Source organism: Micrasema longulum, unplaced genomic scaffold (genome assembly GCF_059751315.1).
Source record: "Micrasema longulum isolate JH-2025_06_02 unplaced genomic scaffold, ASM5975131v1 h1tg000261l, whole genome shotgun sequence".
Classification (NCBI taxonomy): domain Eukaryota; kingdom Metazoa; phylum Arthropoda; class Insecta; order Trichoptera; family Brachycentridae; genus Micrasema; species Micrasema longulum.
The window spans coordinates 2,280,523-2,299,720 of record NW_028277465.1 but is presented as its reverse complement, the minus strand read 5'-3'; the positions used below and the strand labels follow the sequence as shown (position 1 = coordinate 2,299,720).

General features: G+C 33.6%; 2 protein-coding genes across 2 annotated transcripts in view; both read left to right on the top strand.

Annotated features, from left to right (window-relative positions):
* Window positions 1-3,003, top strand: part of sn (fascin domain-containing protein singed) — a gene marked incomplete at its 5' end in the record, with an annotated part of 38,995 nt that extends 35,992 nt beyond the window's left edge. The window contains one exon of the mRNA XM_088224023.1: window positions 240-3,003. Within this exon, the coding sequence (XP_088080149.1) occupies window positions 240-442 (203 nt within the window). The remainder of the gene's footprint in view (window positions 1-239) is intronic.
* Window positions 3,004-4,740: 1,737 nt separating this feature from the next.
* Window positions 4,741-18,937, top strand: Nup75 (nuclear pore complex protein Nup75). The gene is given in 10 exon segments (XM_088224090.1): window positions 4,741-4,896; window positions 4,979-5,689; window positions 7,506-7,628; window positions 9,798-10,022; window positions 11,371-11,480; window positions 12,398-12,615; window positions 13,539-13,664; window positions 13,667-13,756; window positions 15,637-15,736; window positions 16,781-18,937. Coding segments are annotated over 10 exon segments (1,962 nt in total). The 5' UTR covers window positions 4,741-4,857; the 3' UTR covers window positions 17,001-18,937.
* The last annotated feature ends 261 nt before the right edge of the window (window positions 18,938-19,198 follow it).

The window sequence follows — 19,198 nt, the reverse complement described above, 5'->3', positions numbered from 1 at the left end:
TATCCAGCATTGTTCTCTTTTAAATATACTCTTTTTACACGGTACTGTGTGGAACATATCCTCCATGTAAAAAGTGGTTTCAGTGTACTTTTGTAAAACGCCCTTGAGGTATTTATTATATTACAAGAATGGCGCTATAAAAGCTATCCATAAGAATATTTACTCAGATATTGATCTTAAATGTTCTCAGTTCATCTGTTCATAAAAATGACTGGATAATCAATATTCTTAACTTGCAGGTCAGAACAGCAAGTACTGGCATCCCGATGGTGAAGGTGTAACTTGCGACTCGGAGAATCCTTCCGGCTTCCACCTGGAGTTGCGTGAGCCCACGAGGATTGCCATCCGAGCCGTCACGGGAGAGTATCTCGCCGCCACCAAGAACGGCAACTTCCGCCTCGGAGACAAGAGCATCGAGCAGGCCACGCACTGGGAATACTAAACCCAAATACAAAGTCCTAAACGTTTTCCTAAAAACGCTTTTTAATGGTTTTTGACACTGCTGCATTTGATTTCATCGTAAACAAAATACTGCTCGCTCACCATTTACCACACACAGCATCTGAGGACCTAAGTCTGCCTGGCGGTGCCCACATACAAAGAAAAAATTCTCATTGGCCATCGAGAAAAGCTACCTGAAGAACTCTTCATAATCTGTAACCTCGTTATCGATTTGCGGAATAAATATAATCCAGTAGTACATAATATGTTGACAATATACTTTTAAAACAGATGTTGTTGACAGATATCAATTTATTGATATGCTGGACTTCTTTGAGGAGGAAATATATGAATGTCTAGGTATTTTCAAGCCATACCTAACTTTGTAACGGCTGGTTTATGTGAGCGATTCACCATTCTCTTAACGTCTACATTTCTTCAATTCTTTTTACGCCGAGACTTCCATATTTCTATCTTCAAAAAGACATATCTGTTGATATTTCTGTCAACCTTTATGCAATCCTTTCAGGGTTATTCCTATATCAACCGCTTATCTACAAATATTTATATTGTTTACATAGATGTAACTCCATCACTGCTCAGACAGCAGCTAAATGACAATTATAAATATTAAATCCGTAAACACATCACTCTAAATCGATAATTTGTCCTCATAAGCTCTTTTTAGAATACTAAGAATCTTGTCATTCAATTATATTCCTATAAATAGATAATTCAAAATATCTGTATAATGAAAACTCGAGATCAACTGTGACTTGATTCAATTTTATACTTAATTGGCTGCAGTAAATCAAATGCTAATGTGTCATAGTTAACTATATTTATACATATGATTAAAACCGTTTACTGTTTGGTATAAGTTGGTAGGTTGACTTGTTATGTGTAATTGAAAGAATGTAGGCTTTTTAGGCAGATCGTGCGAGTTGTCTTCATAGCACGAGCTGTAATAATACTAATAATTAACTTTATCAATGCGTTAACTTTAGCTGATCAATATCAATGCTAAGACTTCATTTTATGTAGTCTCTTAATTTGCTAAAATTGTATGGAAATTGCATAATAGCAATTTTCACTTGATAAACTTGCATGGATATTTTTCCCATAATGTCACATGTATTGTTAACGCGTCAATTTTCTCAATATCACTTAGAAATTATTGCTTCATACTATTTTCTTAGTAAATAAATTTACTATTTAATGTCATATTTAAAATGTTGCATTAAAATAATATTAGAGGTTTGTGTATGTCTAAATTTTTTTATTTGTAATGAAAGTTCATGGTGTGAAATAATTAACTGGCAGTAGATCGTGTACACATATTCTTAATTATACAGATTTTGTAAAAAAAACAAAGCAGTCCACAACTTAGTAATTATTGTACAATTTATACATTTCGTACTTTTGTAATACTTTTACAATTTTAATACGTAATTTTTTATAAAGATTTATGCAGTTTGCAATAAATTTGTAACTACTCAAATATTGTGATTTGATATTGTATGACTTTAAATTAGGTATATCATTTCATAATTTATTTCATTTTAAAGCATCATTTATTTATCTTGCAAGTCATTTGTGAGTGATCACCAACAAATATTATTTTATCTTCTCTGTAATCAAATATTTCCTCTTGAAACAGATTATTCGTAATGATATTTAATCACCCCTAGTTTGTAGAAACTTTATTCATACCTATTATTACTCTATCCTAACTCACGGTAACCGTTTAGTGTTAAGTCAAAAATAAGTAAACGTAGCCAAAACATATATTATTTACTTAGGGATTTGCGCAATACCAGATCCATGCATTTAATGTCGATAAATATTTTTCTAACTTGTAATATTTAGTTAAATACAACATAATATTATAATCATCATTTCAACGCTTTGAATGTTTTGTTTCCAAAATATGTTGGGCTCTCTGTACTTACATACAAATCCTAAGAGTTTCATTGCTTTGTCAATTTATTAGCACTAAAAAATTTGACATTCTGGTCATCTACATGTTTGTCCAGATCTTAAAATAGAAAATTATTTGAAGGGACTTATGCATTGCATCTGGCTTTTATTTACTAGGTTATATTTATATTATTATGCTGTGCATTTATTTAGTTTAATCGTATTCATTTATCATATATAATTTTTAAGTTTAAGCATATTATAAACCTAGTAGCTTATATAGAACCTACCCATTAAACATTTTTAGTTCAAGTGTACATCACTCTTGTTTTTTTGGTATATCTGATGAACTATTAAAATAAAGCTATCAAACATATGTTTACCTGTTTGCAAACACTTAAAAAATTGTTTTATGGATAAGCTTTGTGTGGGGTAGCGAGACTTTATATTTTTCTACTATATTTTAGCTAAAAGTCTTCTTACAATTTATATTTTCTTAATTGTATATGAATATACATATTTGATTTGATTTTTTTTAGCTAATCATTACCACTGCTATATTATGATTCTTTGTATGTATACATATTAATTTATTCATTTGTAAACTATATATAAAAATAAAATGAAAAATATACTCTGTGATCCGTGTTTTATTTACAAAATTGATTGCCAACATACAGTAAAACCCCTGTTTTACGTTTTTCAAGGGAGCAGTGAAAAAAAGTGTTAAACTGACGAAAACGCTAAAGTGAGGAAATAAAAAACTGCAGAAAAATTGTAAAAACGGTCATCATTGGGGATTATTCACCATTACCTATGATTTCATTAAAAATATTCTGTATTTTTTCAATCAATGTTCGAATGTGTTTTTTTTCTTGAATTGAAAAAATAACATGTTTAAATAGTTTTATGCAGGTACTTAACCTTAAAAACACGAAAATAACATTTTTAATTTGTATAAAATGCATGCAATGATATTTTCCCTAAATATTGGGAAATTTTGTTTAAATGGTATCACTTTTTAAAAAATGGTAACACAAAATTTCAACTGTCATTTACATTATGGCAAAACTGATTCACATTTTTATGATAACTGTTTAAACAATCTTTTTTCCAAATTATGTACATATCTTCAAAAAATATTTCTATTGCCAAATTTTAAACTTTCTGCATCGTAATTTATTGATGTAAATACTTTATTCTTTCTAAACATGCGTCGACCGCATGTCACAATTTAGTAAAATGTCAAAATTTTACACTTGAACAAAATGATCAATTACACTAAACCTACATTGAATTTAGTTTGAGACAACAATTCACACATTTTTTTATTTACCTTGATTCTGTTAACCATTTTGGGCAAACGTGGCGGCGCGCGGCTCACCGTCTTTTGACTTTTGAGTTTCGAAAATTTTTCAACGTTAAACCAGGGTTATGAAAAACCTAAAAAACGTTAGTTGGGGAAACAATATTTTAATGAGAATGTTTGGAAAAAAATTGGACCCAAACATTTTGGCGTAAAAAGCGGGAAAACGTAAAATTGAGGAACGTAAAAACGAGGTTTTCATTATTCCCTTTCCGCACCTAATGGTGCATAAGGCACTGCATTGGTACACCAATCTCAGCGTATCTTGTATTCGAAATAAATAAAAAAATACAAAAAAAAAAGTATCTTAATCATTTTACATGAAGGTAAGATGATTAGTCTTTCGCTTCAGGTACCATTCCAGGGACTATAAAATGGTTTTACTGTATTATTATTGATAGTTTTTAAAATTTGCAGAATACCTACTTTTTCAATCAAACTTCAGCACATCGATAAATTCGAAACTACATCAGCCCGCATGATGGAATCTATAATGGTATTCGAAACGTTGGCAAGGACAAACATCACATAATATTACAATGAAACAACCCAGACACCAAAAAATAATCATTGGCGTGAAAATCTAAAAACCAAGCAATAAAGTTATCTTTTTATCTGACTTATAATATATACTTATTAAAATAAGGCTAGTGGTCACTGTTAACTTTAAGGCCATGTTATGGTTGATTTATTGGTGTTGTAATTGTTACGAATTATTCTATAAAATGCAAGGTCGTTTCCTGTTTGTGGGATCTCTTAGTAAATTTATGAAATTTGGCGATATTTAAATATATTTTTGATAGTAAAATTATTCGTAATAAAATAATTGCAGTACAATTACTTCGCCTCCAACATATGACAAAACTTTTAACTTTTATGATCGTTTTTTGTTTTGATGACGATGTCTAAACGATTGAACAAATTTAATTTTATGAAACGCAGCCCCACGCTGTGCGAGTTTTTCCATAGATAAAACCAATAAGGTACCATTTTTTTCATCTGTCAAACCCACTTGTGCATTTCGAATTTCGTATTAACGATCTGTCATTTAACATTTATCATTTTAACCGCTTTTTTCACACAAATCGTGTTTTATACACTCTCATGAGATTTTTTCTATACCCTTAATAATGGAGAACCTCGATCTATTTATGCCGATCAAGACATTTGTAAGTTATCGGGATTACGCTGATCGAATTGGACGAATTAACCTACAAAAGTGCACTGATTTCAAACATTATATTTTTTCAGTTGATCCCCGACGAATTGTGTGCGAAAGCTGGAATTGCAGCAACATTTACAAAAGGAAATGAATTCGCTATATTTCCGTGCCAAAACGCCAAAGGCGATATTAAGAATTCTAAGAGTCAACATGCTCCCTGCAATCCCAAAATTCATATGATTCGGCAAGATGTTCGGCTGTTTCATCCGATCATTCGCAAACTGGTAAACGAATCAAACGGAACATTTCTGTCATTACAAACGATGGTCGAGAAATCAAATTACGGCGATATGAGATGCGAGCTGCTCAAGACATCGCGCCAATATCGCGCGATCATTCGTGCCTGTTTAGAAAATTTAAGTGAGGCCGTAGAGTCGACTGCCGATAGTAAAGAAAAAGAGCTCTTGTCTTCTTACGAGACTATATTTTATTGTATCGAATATGTGTGGCATCTTTGTGAGATTTTGTACGTGGATAATATTCCCGGGGATATAGTTTTGCCACAACTGCTAGAGTGGGTTAGGCTGTATTTTCCTAACCACGAGAAGTCTGCAGCGCAGATACTGGAGATCTGCGAGCGAGGTTCGGAAGAGAAGCCGGAATATTGGGATACTGTTACCGGGATGGTGATGCAGGGAAGGACTGATATAGCGCGAGGGCTTCTGAGGTTACATTCTAACAGTGATAGTAATCAGTTCAAACATGCTGATAATATTTTACGCTCTATGCCCACCTATGACGTAAGTAGTAATATCGACATACTGTATTAACATTCTGTATGGTTGTTCTAATTTTTTAATAAATAATAAATAAATATTTTAATTAAAGTTGTTAACTGCTTAAAATTTATTAGGCAAAAATTGAAAAATTAAGTAAAATTTGATGTTAGAAGTTCAAAATGTTAACGAAACCATCTTCATACGGCTATGTAAATATCTGGTTTTAATGTGCATACATTGTTTTAATTTTTGTTGTATATTTAACATCTTCTTCCAAGCCGGTCCCTCAATGCTGAGGATCGTGACCGCTATGAACACTTCTGATTAGTCTGTTCCACTCCAGTCTGTCCTCAGTCCGACGAACCGACACATAAAATTTTCAAACCGTAGCCTCCTTTATATGGTCAGTCCATCTATATGGCATTCTACCCCGGCTTCTCCTACCTTCAATTCGGCATTATTTAGATTGTCTGGCTCACCTCGTATTACATTATTGCCTTTTCTATATTGTCTGGCTCACGTCTAGCAATATTTCCAAAAAAAAGACAGTATCCTCCTCAAACACACCACTGACAGACAAATTGTAATATAAAGCTCTTTCAGTATCGATGCATTCATCCTTCTGACTTTCCAAGGCACACGCGGCAGCCTTCTCCAACACCACATCTCGAATGCATCGATCCTCTTCTTCTCGTAGGCACGCATTGTCCACGTTTCAGCCCCATATAGCAAAATGGAGAATACAAGGGCTTCCATCAAACGCTTTTTTGTGTTTATTGATATACCCCGATCTCGTCAAATCTTCTCCAAACGGTTCACTGCTTCTTTGGCCATTTGAATCCTGCGACCAATATCAGTTCTGCAACTGCCGTTGTTGGAAATAAGCGAGCTGAGGTACACAAAGTCATCTATCAGTTTAAGGTCTTGCATCTGCTTTGTCATTAGGAGGCTGCTATCTGTCTACAATCTTTAGCTTTGTCTTACTTTTATTTATTTTCAGACCCAAAGCCCTTACTTTCCAACTCTATTCGTCTGAAGGCTTCTGCTAGCTCGGTTTCATCTTAGGCAATCGGTGTTGTGTCGTCTGCATATCTCAGATTTGATATTTTTTAACCTCCCACTTTGACACCACTATTCCACCCACCCAGCACTCTTCTAATATATTCACCGTAAAGGTTGAAGAGTTTTGGCGACAAGATGCAACCTTGATGCACGCCTCTTTCTGCTTTAAATGGAGCTGACAGTGAATTCTCCATCCTTGCTCTTGCTGACCCTTCCATATATAATTTTTAACCAGTAATGTGAGACGCTGTGGCACACCCATCTCTAGCATGATCTCAAACATACGTTGCCAACATACACAGTCAAAGGCCTTTGTGTAGTCAATAAAACACAGTAACATTGGCCTGCTGAACTCACGGCACTTCTCAATCAGCTGTCGTATGTTAAGGATCTATATATATTTAGGATATTTAACATAAAACTAGCCATAATGCTGATTTGTGACTTTTGCACTGGCCTGATATATCCAGCAATGATCGTCAAAATGTCATAACCTACAAAATCAATATTTTACAAAATAATATTTTTTCTTAACTGTTAAAATTATTAATGGAATGTACTTTGAGAGTCAAATTTTGTCTCGTATAAAATAAATGTTCCAAACAAAATTTTGCTCTTAGGATGTTTTGATGATCATGGCCTGATATCTCTGATACTAAAATTATATATTTTTCAAGAGTTAGGTGAAAATCAAATGTATATATAATAAAAATGTGTCTTCTGCATTCTTCTTTCTTTCTTGAAATTCTTTACAATATATTTCATTCTCTTATAGGCCTATAGCAGTTTATCTATGAACGAATTTACCGTTAATTGGAAACATTGGCAAATAGACTGTGAAGCTAAAGTTGAAGCGGGATCATTTGAATCGGAACCTCGTTTAAACCATATCATGAAGGTAAGTTTTAAAAAGATGACTATCGAAGATAAATAACGATCATTTGAAATCTAGCATATCCTGTTGGAACTCGTGATCGAGTATGTCTGTAAACACCTCAACATCTATAGTTAATTAGATTTTTTATTGGGATTAGGATTCTCAGGCTCCATTACTTATTGTAAATTATTGTGCACACAGTGCTATGTTGGTGTTATAATAGGGGCTTGAATAAGTTCTCGCTGTTTCCGCACAGGTGTTGTTATCTCACTTAGCCTTCTGACATCGAACAATACTACAGCCAACGTCATCTTGAAGCTCACCATTAGGATTGAAATGACAGTATTTATGTTTTTCCGCCGAAATGATTTGAGAGGCGCCGTGGCGCAGTTGGTTAGAGGGCCAACTGTGCAAATGAATTTGCGGGTTCGATTCCCGCCAGTTGCGAGAAAAAATCCAAGAACGATTTTTTCTCAATTGGTCTGGGTGTTGTGGTATACTTTTCATTACCTCCTTCCATATCCCCTCTATCCCACCTGCTGACAAGCCTCTAAATAGAGGCTTAGCGGGTTATTCCTTACAAGCCTTCCTAATAAGCCTCTAAATAGACGCTAAGTGTAAACAACATATTTTTTCGTAGTGTTAAACATGTTGAATTTTGTGTCAATAAAGGGTATTTCCAGAGAATTTTACTGCATCACTTTTTCTTGAAAAAATCTGCAGCTAAAACGCATAGAATTCTTGAGCAGATTTACGGCAACCATGCTCTGTCAGAAACAATACGCAGAGATTGGTTTTAACGCTTCAAAATGCTACATGCTGGAATTGACTACTTTTACTATATACAGGAACTGATTGACTGGCATTACCACGCCCTGTGCTTCTTTTATAGGCCAAGTTCCTTTGTACTTCATGTCTCTGTTGGTCTTGCAGAATATGATGTATTGTATTCAATAGAAAATGCTGAGTTGCTTCTTGAAGTCGTCACTCAAAATGTCAGATAAAATCATTCGGCACATGTGTGTATCTCATTGATCTGTGGACTTTGACCCCCAGAGATGTAAAGGATCTCACCAAGTGAAACTTATTTATGTAATTTTTTATTTTTATTTTATTTTATTCAGATAACATACAGTCATACATAATAAGTATTAAAAACAATGTTTTTTTAACATAAAAAGACCAATTAAGTTTTCATAAATTATGCAAAAGATATAAACATTAAAAGTGACAAGAAAATAAAAAATAAATAAGAATTTCGTTGACATTTGCATTTTCCATTGAGATAATAAATTAAAATAAATGAAAATACCGAATGTACACTCCGAGCCATCCACGCACACACATGAACGCACATATAAAACATACACAAACATATACATTACATGCGGCACATAGCATAAACATAGCATATACATAGCATAAACAAGATGCACATTCAGCAACTATCCCAAATAATCGACCCCATGAAGAAATTTTCTGTACAAATGCAATGTGCAGTTAAAAATGTCTACATCAATACTGAGTCCATTATAATTTCTACAGGTACCTCTCATGAATGAATTCGAGGTATAATTGTTTTTACAAGTTGATACATAAAAAAGTAAGCTAAGAATATATTCTTAATGGTTTTATATGTTTTTTCTCCATATTGAAAATTTCTTATTTTTTAATGCAGAGAAAATTAATTACTTAATTTTATACAAATGTGTAACTATGCCTAAGTATTCCATTAATAATCAATAATTATTCTTTAAATTAGCTGATAAATAAATAAAAATGCATTTACAACTAGTAATTCATTCAGTAAGGATATAAAATTATGAACTTCAACAATATTTCTAGTATATCCAAATGTTTGTAGACAGGGTTGGAGTTTTTGAGATTTAAATTTATTGTGAATGACAAGTCATAAGCCCTATAAATGCCTAGACTTCCATATTCCCTTCTTAAAAATGTTTTCCCTGTCTGTTGCAATAAATGTCACTATAAACTTCATTTAAATAATCTCAAAATGTTTAGTTTAGCATGTTTTAAAAATAATATACCATATTTTAATCAAAATACTACATAATTTTACTGCCACAGAACAAGACAATATGTTAAAAGACAACTTTCTTGTATAAAAGTCCTAACTCCCAATTAATTTATTTGAATATTGATTATAAACAATACTGATTGACTGTGTAGCTAGTTGCTGGTCAACGCGACGCCCTAGAAACAGCCCGTTCCGAAGTTCCCTGTTGGCGTGACCTCCTAGGGACCTATACCCTCTATTGTGCCCCGGGAACACGGCGTGGAGACTTGGGCAGAGTAGCTCATGCCTGCGCTTCCATCAGAGCCCCCGCAGCCTCCTCGCAGCAGACTCAGCTGGATGTCATCGTACTCGCATTGATGGAAGATGACATTCACAGGGTATCTACTTATGAGTAATAATTCGCCTCCGCTTAAAGAGAACCCCATAGACCAACAGCATTCCAAATTTTCAAACAGATGCGTAACAGACGGTTTCGTTTTGCGCTTGCAATTCTCGACCTGAGCACCTATGGCCCGTTGTATTGCTGTGGCTAACTTCTTGATTAGTAATTATAGAATGGTTTTTGTCTGTATGGGCGACTCCATAAGCCATTGGTGTATTACTTAACTTAACACGGATTTATCTAGCAAGCCGGGGACATGAAAATAATGATCTTTAGAAATTATATAGGATAATTTTATTTTTTACTCGCATACTACTGTGCATTTATAGCAACATTAAAATTTTTTTATTAGTATATTTTTGTGTTTTTTTTATTAATAATTTATTTTCTTACTAGGTGTTTGTATATGTATTCAAATGTACCAAACGCTATATATTATTCCTTACTTTGTTTCTCTCTATGTACCATACTTAGAAAAGCTCTCTGGGCGTTTATGTGAATTAAATGTAAAAGAACATTTAAAGATTTATTTTGCACTGTGCCAATCAATTTTGGAGTACGGTATAATCGGATGGGGTGTTGGGAGTGACACAGTTTTAAATAGTGTATTTTTCGCACAAAATCCATATTTAAAATAATACTCAAGAGTCCAATACAGACATCTGCTGAAGAAATATTCCACAAATCACAACTTATGACATCAAAGCAATAATACTCTAAAAAAATACTCTCTTACAGATTCAAAAACTTTTCTCACTCAAACGAAAGATATAACCCCCTACACTACAACACATATAAATAATATAATCACTAGATCCTCAACAGAAAGACAACTTAAACAAATACAAACTAATATCGCTTTCTGACAAAGAGATTTTGAGTATTATGCAATTAAAATCTATAACCTACTTCAACTGTCCATTAAAACAATTTGTAACGAGAAAATGTTCAAAAAGGCAATAAAAAAAGGACAGTGAAGCTGGGTAAAAGTAAAATGGATTGTCTTATTCGCCCAAACCAATATTGAATCAACTGCTCCACAATGTATAGTTAATGTTGTGTTTTTGTTCTTTTATTGTGCGTTTTTCAAATATAAATTAATACGCAGTGATAAAACTGTCTGAACATTTTGTGAATTATCTCTGTATATAAAATCTTCTTTGTATATTCTCACATGGAAAAAAGAATAAAATAGTATATTGTTGTGTCCTCGGCACGGGTTACCCCAGTGAGGTCACATTATTTTTATTATTAATCATGGGTTATTATGTGGAAAAAAATTAATAAATAAATAAAATATAAAACCATCTTTTGAAACTTAGTGGTGTGTTTTCTTCTTTTAGATATTGCACGAAATTCAACAAATGTCCGATAATGGCTGGTTCGCTACACATTTGACTGATCTACTTATGCATTCGGGAAAATTAAACATAGTAGATGAACACCAAGTCAAGTATGTAAGATTTGTGTTACAAGAATTTTTCGTGAGTTTTTAGAAAATATAATAGAATATTTGTATGTAACCACTTACCGCCTTTATCTATACACCTTCACCTATAGTAGTTACACGAAAATATAAAACCAACGTGCTGATAGGACTCTTAGAAGCTAACACTATAATAAATGTAGGTTAGGTTATTAACTACTTCATGTGTACCTTGCATGATATAAAAGATGAAAATAATAATAATATATGTATGTATTTTTTGGATTATCAACCCCTTGGAATAACAAGGTTTCATCTGAAGCTGATAGTTTATTATTTGATATAATTTGTGAACCTTATTTAACGAATTGTATTAAATAAGATGTAGTTAAAACTCTTAACACTTCCTTATTTCTTTAATATTCAGTAGGTGGTGTTAGTGTCTACAATGGAACTGTTTACATTTGGCAACTCAAATTGTTAGTTGGAATCTTGTTATTCCAAAGGTTCATTATAGGTGTATATTATTAATTCTGTAATTTCCTGCCGGTAAAACAGCTTTGTGACTTCAAATTGATCGTTGATCACTTTACTGGTACGGACTATTAAAAAATTCTCACATTTATAACATTGGATTAAAAACTAAAGGTTCCCTGAATTACTAATTAATTCAGAGAGCGAACGTAAAATTGTGTTATTCTAGTACTTTATAGAAAATTTTAAATGGTAATTAATAAATCTATCTAAAAGGATCTGTTTCTAAAAAATTGTATCCCACCGAAAAGTCTCTAGACTTAGTGTGATTTAAAAATTATAATTAATTACTAAATGTAGTAAATAAATCCTGTACTGCAGCACTGAAAGTAAACTATAAAAAGTAATGTGTCACGTAACGCACTTGGGTAACCCGTTTTTTATTCAGTTAAATTTTCTTCCCTTTTCAGCGTGACGCATCAGCTGCGTGACAGCCTAGTGTTGGAATACGGCTCTCTGCTCGCTGACCATCGCTCCCTGTGGGCCTGCGGCCTCTCCTACCTGGGCCAGTGCCCCGGGGAGGGCCTCCATAGGGCCGCGCTGCACACCGCCCGCCTGCCGCTCGGCCCCCAACACAGAGTCATGAAGATACTCAACGAGGCGCAGCGTTATAATCTCACGAGTGTGGGTGGGTTCCAAAACATTAATGCAAATTAAATTCCAATTAAAATACTGGTCAAGAAGTTAGAGCAATTGGGTATCCATGGTAAACTACTAAGATGGATTTAAGCTTTTTGAACAATCGTATCTTTCAAGTAAAAATAGGCAACACCTCATCTACAGAACATAACGTACTTAGCGGCGTTCCGCAAGGTTCAGTCCTTGTACAATACAAGACCTTTATTGGGGTATGGATGTCAAGCATGGAGTCCCTTCTTTTACCGAAGACATCGAGGTACTGGAAAAAGTCCAAAGAAATGCTACGAAAATCCCCAAATTACTCAAAAGGATGCCTTACCATGGTAGATTAAAAGCACTAGGACTCACATCATTGGACGAACGAACTAACAGAAAAAGGGGTACTTGATAAAAACTTATAAAATACTCAATAATTACTATGACTGCCCCCTGCATGAGATTTATCAATTAAGTCTCAATAAAAATTTACGGGGTCATAACTAGAAGCTCTATCGTCCTCAATTCCACTTCAATCCCAAGAAAAACTTCCTTTCCACCAGGGCAGTTTCAGACTGGAATAAATTGCCAAGCCTAGTTGTCCATTCCATTTTGGTCAACCAGTTCAAAAACCATTTGGATGCTTTTTTAAGGTAAATAACCGCAGAGAAAAAGCAGTATTTGAGATATAGGCGCATCAGCAAAGGCTGCCTGCCTATAACTTATAATAATTGATAATAATAATAATAAACATACTGTTATTCTATTTATATATATTTTTTAATCAGAACTATAACTGATTTTTATGCTGGCTGCACAAATTAAGAGAGAATAAAAAATAAATAATATTACAGTCCTACTGAACTGCTTATTTGCATTGCAGATTAAGGTCTAAAGATGGAAAAAAGTAATTTTTAAATATTTATTTCTATCCAGCGGAAAGCATCTGTCAAAGACAAGCGATGGTGCTGCGGGCCCGTGGCCGGGGAGGTGCTGCCCTGGGCTGGGCCCTGCGGGGGCGCGCGGGGCCTCTGGCTGCGCGGCTGGCAGATGAAGCCCTGCGGAGTACGCCAAGACAGGCACACTCGCCAACACTGACCTGGTTGGAGCCCTGGGCCCAGATATGATGCTAAGCGATCGCCTGGTCTTCCTAGGTATTTAGAATTTTCCGGTCTTATCAATAATCAACAGAATACCAACCAATGAAAATTCTTATATTTTATTTATGTTTTTTTATCTATAAAATATGTAGGTATTAAATTCGTTAAAAGATGGCTAAATATGATATGTCCTTTTTTTAGGTATCATCATTCCCTTATCCATACCCAGTGGTGCATAGGGCGCTACATTGGTATAGCAATCAATGGCAACGTAGAGATCATTATTTTTATTATATGGTGATCAGTCTTACGCTTTAGCTACCAGTGCAGGGACTATGAAATATTGCAGTGTAAAAACACATTTTCAGTTAGATTAGCATTTCATGTCAACCATGTCGGGAATTGAACCTGAGACCTTTTAGTAGGCAAACGCACTGACCATAAGACCACAAGGCGTACATATTGAGTAACATTATATCACTGGATTTTTCAGCATTTTGTGTAATCACCCTGGTGAAAAAAAATTATCATTAACAAGTAAAGTTTAATGCATCTACTGTCACTAGAATTAGGATTGTAAACTAAAATTTCGATTTTTCAGAGCCATCAAACTCTGGTTCAAAATTAATAAAAATGACATGTCATGTTTTGCCACCTTTCAACAGAATAGTAATAATAAAACTAGAACAATTGTGCTGGGCAGTTCATGTCACAAGGATGGGAGACAACAGACCACCTAAAATGCTTATAGATAACAAACCAATGGGATGAAAAAATGTCGAGAGATTAAACTAAAGTTTTTGGATAAATAGAATATTTATATTTAATTAATTTTAAAACATGTTTAATTACATGTTACTGATGAAGGTACTTCACATGTTTATATAGAAAATTCAATTCTGCTTCATAGACAATTGTCTGGTAATTCCCATTCTTCTCAAAGCTCGAGGCCCCAATTACAATCGGAAGTACAGAGTTATTAAAATGTTTGTTTTTTTTTCATACATGTTTAATTATATATTGTAACCTATGAGTTTACTACATATTTTTATATAAACATTACCATTTTAGTTAGAAAATATCAATTTTACTTTATTGACCATTGAAAATCTCTAAAGAAGCCCTGTTTACTTCCTACTGTCCTCAATGCGTTGTATTGCCTGAAACGATGGTTAAATTGCACTATATATATCTTAAAAAAAACATTAACTGAAATGTTAACCTTTGAACTACACCAAGATGTGTGACGTCTCTAATGTTTAATATTATTGTTTCAATAATATCAAATACAGAATGATTAGAATCAAATCTGTATTTTTTTTAATTTGCATTTCCAATCCTGGCTAGTAACATTGCTAAATTATTTGTTTCTTACCTGCTCATAAGTAATATTTACATTTTTGCTGGAAAATAATAATATATGCCTTCTTATTTATGATTTACCTAAACGAGAATCAAGTTGTGGGGTCCATGAGTTACAGGATGGGGCGGAGCCATTACTTTTGAGGGGCTATAAATAAAGAACGGTACAGTTTAGAGAAAAGTGATTTATTTTATTTAAATCTGTAGGTAAACCCATTTTTTACATCATGTTTTGCCAAGCGTTTTGGTGGCTGCTCTAGACAACTGCACATTTTTGTGGGTTTTAACTGTTCTTGGTGCTAAATGTGCACTTCCTATTAGGGTACTTCCAATCTCTTCCAATTGTCCATTTCAATCCAAATCATAATAATGACTAAAAACAGGATAATAGTGAAAATACAATGAAACTACTCGCATTTGCTTAACTTAACCTCAGCCCATGCAGTGACCCCCAAAACTACTCAGTCGGTTCTGCCCTACCCTGTACAACCTGGTTTGTTGTACACACTGGTGATTTTACTCATTAATGCTGTATTAATACGTACTAATTATGTTTTTTTTTCATTTCCCAGCAAAATACTCAGAATTTCATCGGCTGTACAAGAGCAGTGAATTCAGTCAAGCGGCTAACTTATTAATATCATTGTTAGCTTCAAAAATAACTCCAAACTAGTAAGTTATTAATAATGTTACTTCTTTTACCCATCTGCTCCTAATTGGAGCCCTTGGACATTACCAAACGCCCCCAGGAGATCCTATTGCCAACCAACACTCGCCTCGTCCCGCATCAATCCCGCGTCCCTTAGTTTTGCCTGGAACTCTAATCAATAATCAGTCAAAACGAAATGGCGAATAATGTTACAATTTCATTAAACAGATTTTGTTTTGTAAAAGTATTTTTTTAATTTTTATATTTTCTTTTATTCAGGAAACATACGGTTACATAGTTTCATATTTTACCCAGTTAGACTTAACTCTAATTTACCAGTGAAGTTTCCATATTATATAATATTTATATGTAAGGTTACCAATGAAAGTACAAAAAAGAGGAGGAAATAAAACCTAAATGGAAGTCGTTTAAAAATTAAAATTAAAGTAAAAAAAAGTTATTTAAAAGTTTGTAGTTAGTATTTACCAATAGAAATAATATTTCAAATTAAGAAAGTTTTTTTGTAAAAGTAATTAAAAGGTAAGAATTAAAATAATGAGTGAAAAACATGCTCAGATTTTAAAAAATAAAAAACATTTAAAAATGGAACATTTTATTAGATATTTAAAGAAATTAGATAGATGTTTCTAAATATGGTCCAAATGGAGGACTATTCAATTCTGTAAAGTATATGTTTAAAATAATCTCTTACTTAAATTGTATCCCTTATGCCAATTTAAGATTCTGTTAACAATATTCGCCCTTAAAAACTAATGATTAAACAAAACATAATACCTTTTTATTGGCAATGTTTTCTTATTCGTTTATCTTAGGTTCCACCTACTGGAGATATAGTTTAGTTCGCATGATTTTTGTTAAAAACAAACATCCGTATAGGTAGATAGAGTGTCATCAGAAAGCGTCTGGATTTTATAACAGTGTTTTGTTTTTGAAATTATTTTTGTATATGTATTGTTTATTAGTTAAGGTGTTCAAATTTTATTTGTACAACTTACATAAACATACCGTTCAAAAGGTTAAGTATGTATTTTTTTTTTTTTTTTCAGTTTCTGGTCCACTCTTCTTATGGATACACTGCCTCTTCTAGAATGTGATGTGGTAGTGTTTGGTACAGATGACACATATGAAATAATGCACTGTGTGGAAGAGAGAATCACAAACGGTGAACTTGGAGATAAATTGGATCTACTCAAACTCGCTCTTGCAAGAAACCTTGCCAGGACTCTATTACTCGATGATGAAGAATTTCCCGGTGAAGACATGTAAACAGTAAATTAGTATACAGGATTTGCAGATTCTTAACAATGCAACATTTCATGAAGTACAAAGTGTATCCAGAAAGTAAGCTCTGTTTGTATTTATTGCTATCTTAATGCTGTGATGGCAGTTTTGCGCATGCGTGGAACTTACCCTGACCTATTTAGAAGGAGTTGACACTATTATGAGTTAGCTGACTGTTGTGTACGCTTCGTGGTGCTCACTTGAATAAGGTCTTTAATTTATTTCCTTAATGCGAAGAACATAAAACCTCGCCACATTCATCAAGAAATCTGTAAGGTGTACAGAGAACATGTGATTCAACAGTCAAAAGATGGATGAGACGTTCAATGAAGGTCGTGATAATGTTCATGACGATGAAAGAAGTGGGTGTCTTCTTTTATGAAGAGGTAATTCAAAAACTTGTGTCACACTATGACAAGTGCCATGAAAGTGATGGAAATTATGTAGACAAATAGTTTAAGGTCTAAATTAGTACCTACTTGTTTTTTTTAACCTTTTAAATGGAACTTGCTTTCTGGAAATATTTCGTATGTAACATAATGGCGACCCTGTGGTTTAATGGCTAAGATGTCTAATGAATGGATGTACATCGACCCTGATGATGGATGCTGTAATGCGATTCGAGACGTCAAAAAAGAGTATGAATGACATACAGTACAAATAACCCAGAAAAAAGGTATTTACAGGGTTCATGACCTCATTGACTGCTTTATGTAATCACTTAATAATATAAATATTTTTTTCCCCTGGATTTATTAATGTTATTAAATATGTGAAGTTTGTCTCAAAATTTAAATATAGAAGTGTCAATTCTTTGTTTTAGTTTTATTTATTATGATAATCTTCTTGGCCAATTTTAAATTCTGTAAAGGAATTCATAATTCACGTGGAAGCACATTTATGATAAATAAGTTCCATGTACCATTTTCATTGTTTAATTTTCTCATAATGCTTATCGTTTTTATAATATTGGCACCTCAATATTTTTTTAACATTTGGTCAACTAACACTGGAATTCCTATTTATAGTCATAATTTTTACAAATCGTTTTAATTTTAAAGTTGTGTAAATACACAGAAGGCAAAAATCTGTTATTTTTAGTTTTCAAGACAGAAACATTTAAAATCATTAGTGGCGCTAAAATAAGGCACTTTATCAGTTCATAAATTACCTAATACAGCAATCTGAGTCAAATTAATATTTTTTTATCACCATAAATGAACTAAAGATGGTTGCTGCCTTTGATTTTATGCAACTCTTTTTCTTGAGGTGCCTTGTCAGGTCCCCCAACGTTGTCGATCACTACAGCGCAAGCATCTTGGTCCTGCCCTACTCTTATATTCCGCAGCCAGGACAACTGCTTGTTGGATTTACTCGCCATAGTGATTCCTGAGAAAAGATGACCAGGGTGGTTTCTCGTTGCCTTCTCTGATGGATTTTTCTGTCGGGGTTACCTTCCCTTAGCTGGTTGGTACTGTTTTGGAGGCGCCAGAAACTCTCCTTTTATCCTCTCGTTATCTGCTGCGATCACACCGTTATGAGTGTGATCCCATTGCCCAGGGTTCGCGGCGTGGACGCTAAGGAGTTGGACTAGTCAGTAGTGTTGCCGGTGGAATGCAACTGGGCGTTTGCAGCATTTTATATAATCACACCTTCCAGCAAGATGTGGCTCACTACGACCCTACTGGCAGTTCGAACCCCTTACACAACTCAATGTTTCATTATTATGCAATGGACAAATGTGAAAAAAATATTGGTTGACTGTAAAATAAAAATACTAATGTTATGAAATAAATTTATTGGAAACAATAGAATGAATACAAAAAAGAGTTACAAGTTTTGCGCATTTTGTGCAACTGATTCAGGAACAGAATTCAAATTTGTTTTTCAATAATGTAATTCAATAAAACGTTTTTTCATAATTGTGTTTTTTTATTCCTTCCTATATAGTAAATTATGTATTTATAAAATCTTACAAATACCAAGTCTGATACAAACAAGGCTGAATTATTCTCCCAGGGTAGCCAAGAGATGGGAAGGGTCAATAGCAAAGATTACAAACCCAAGTAATGTTCCAAAGTTACATTTTTACACCCAAAGGATGCATATTGTTATTTGAGGTAAATCATAGAAAAAAGTAAAAACAATAAGTTTTTAGAGGTTTGAATAAACTGTGGTGGTAC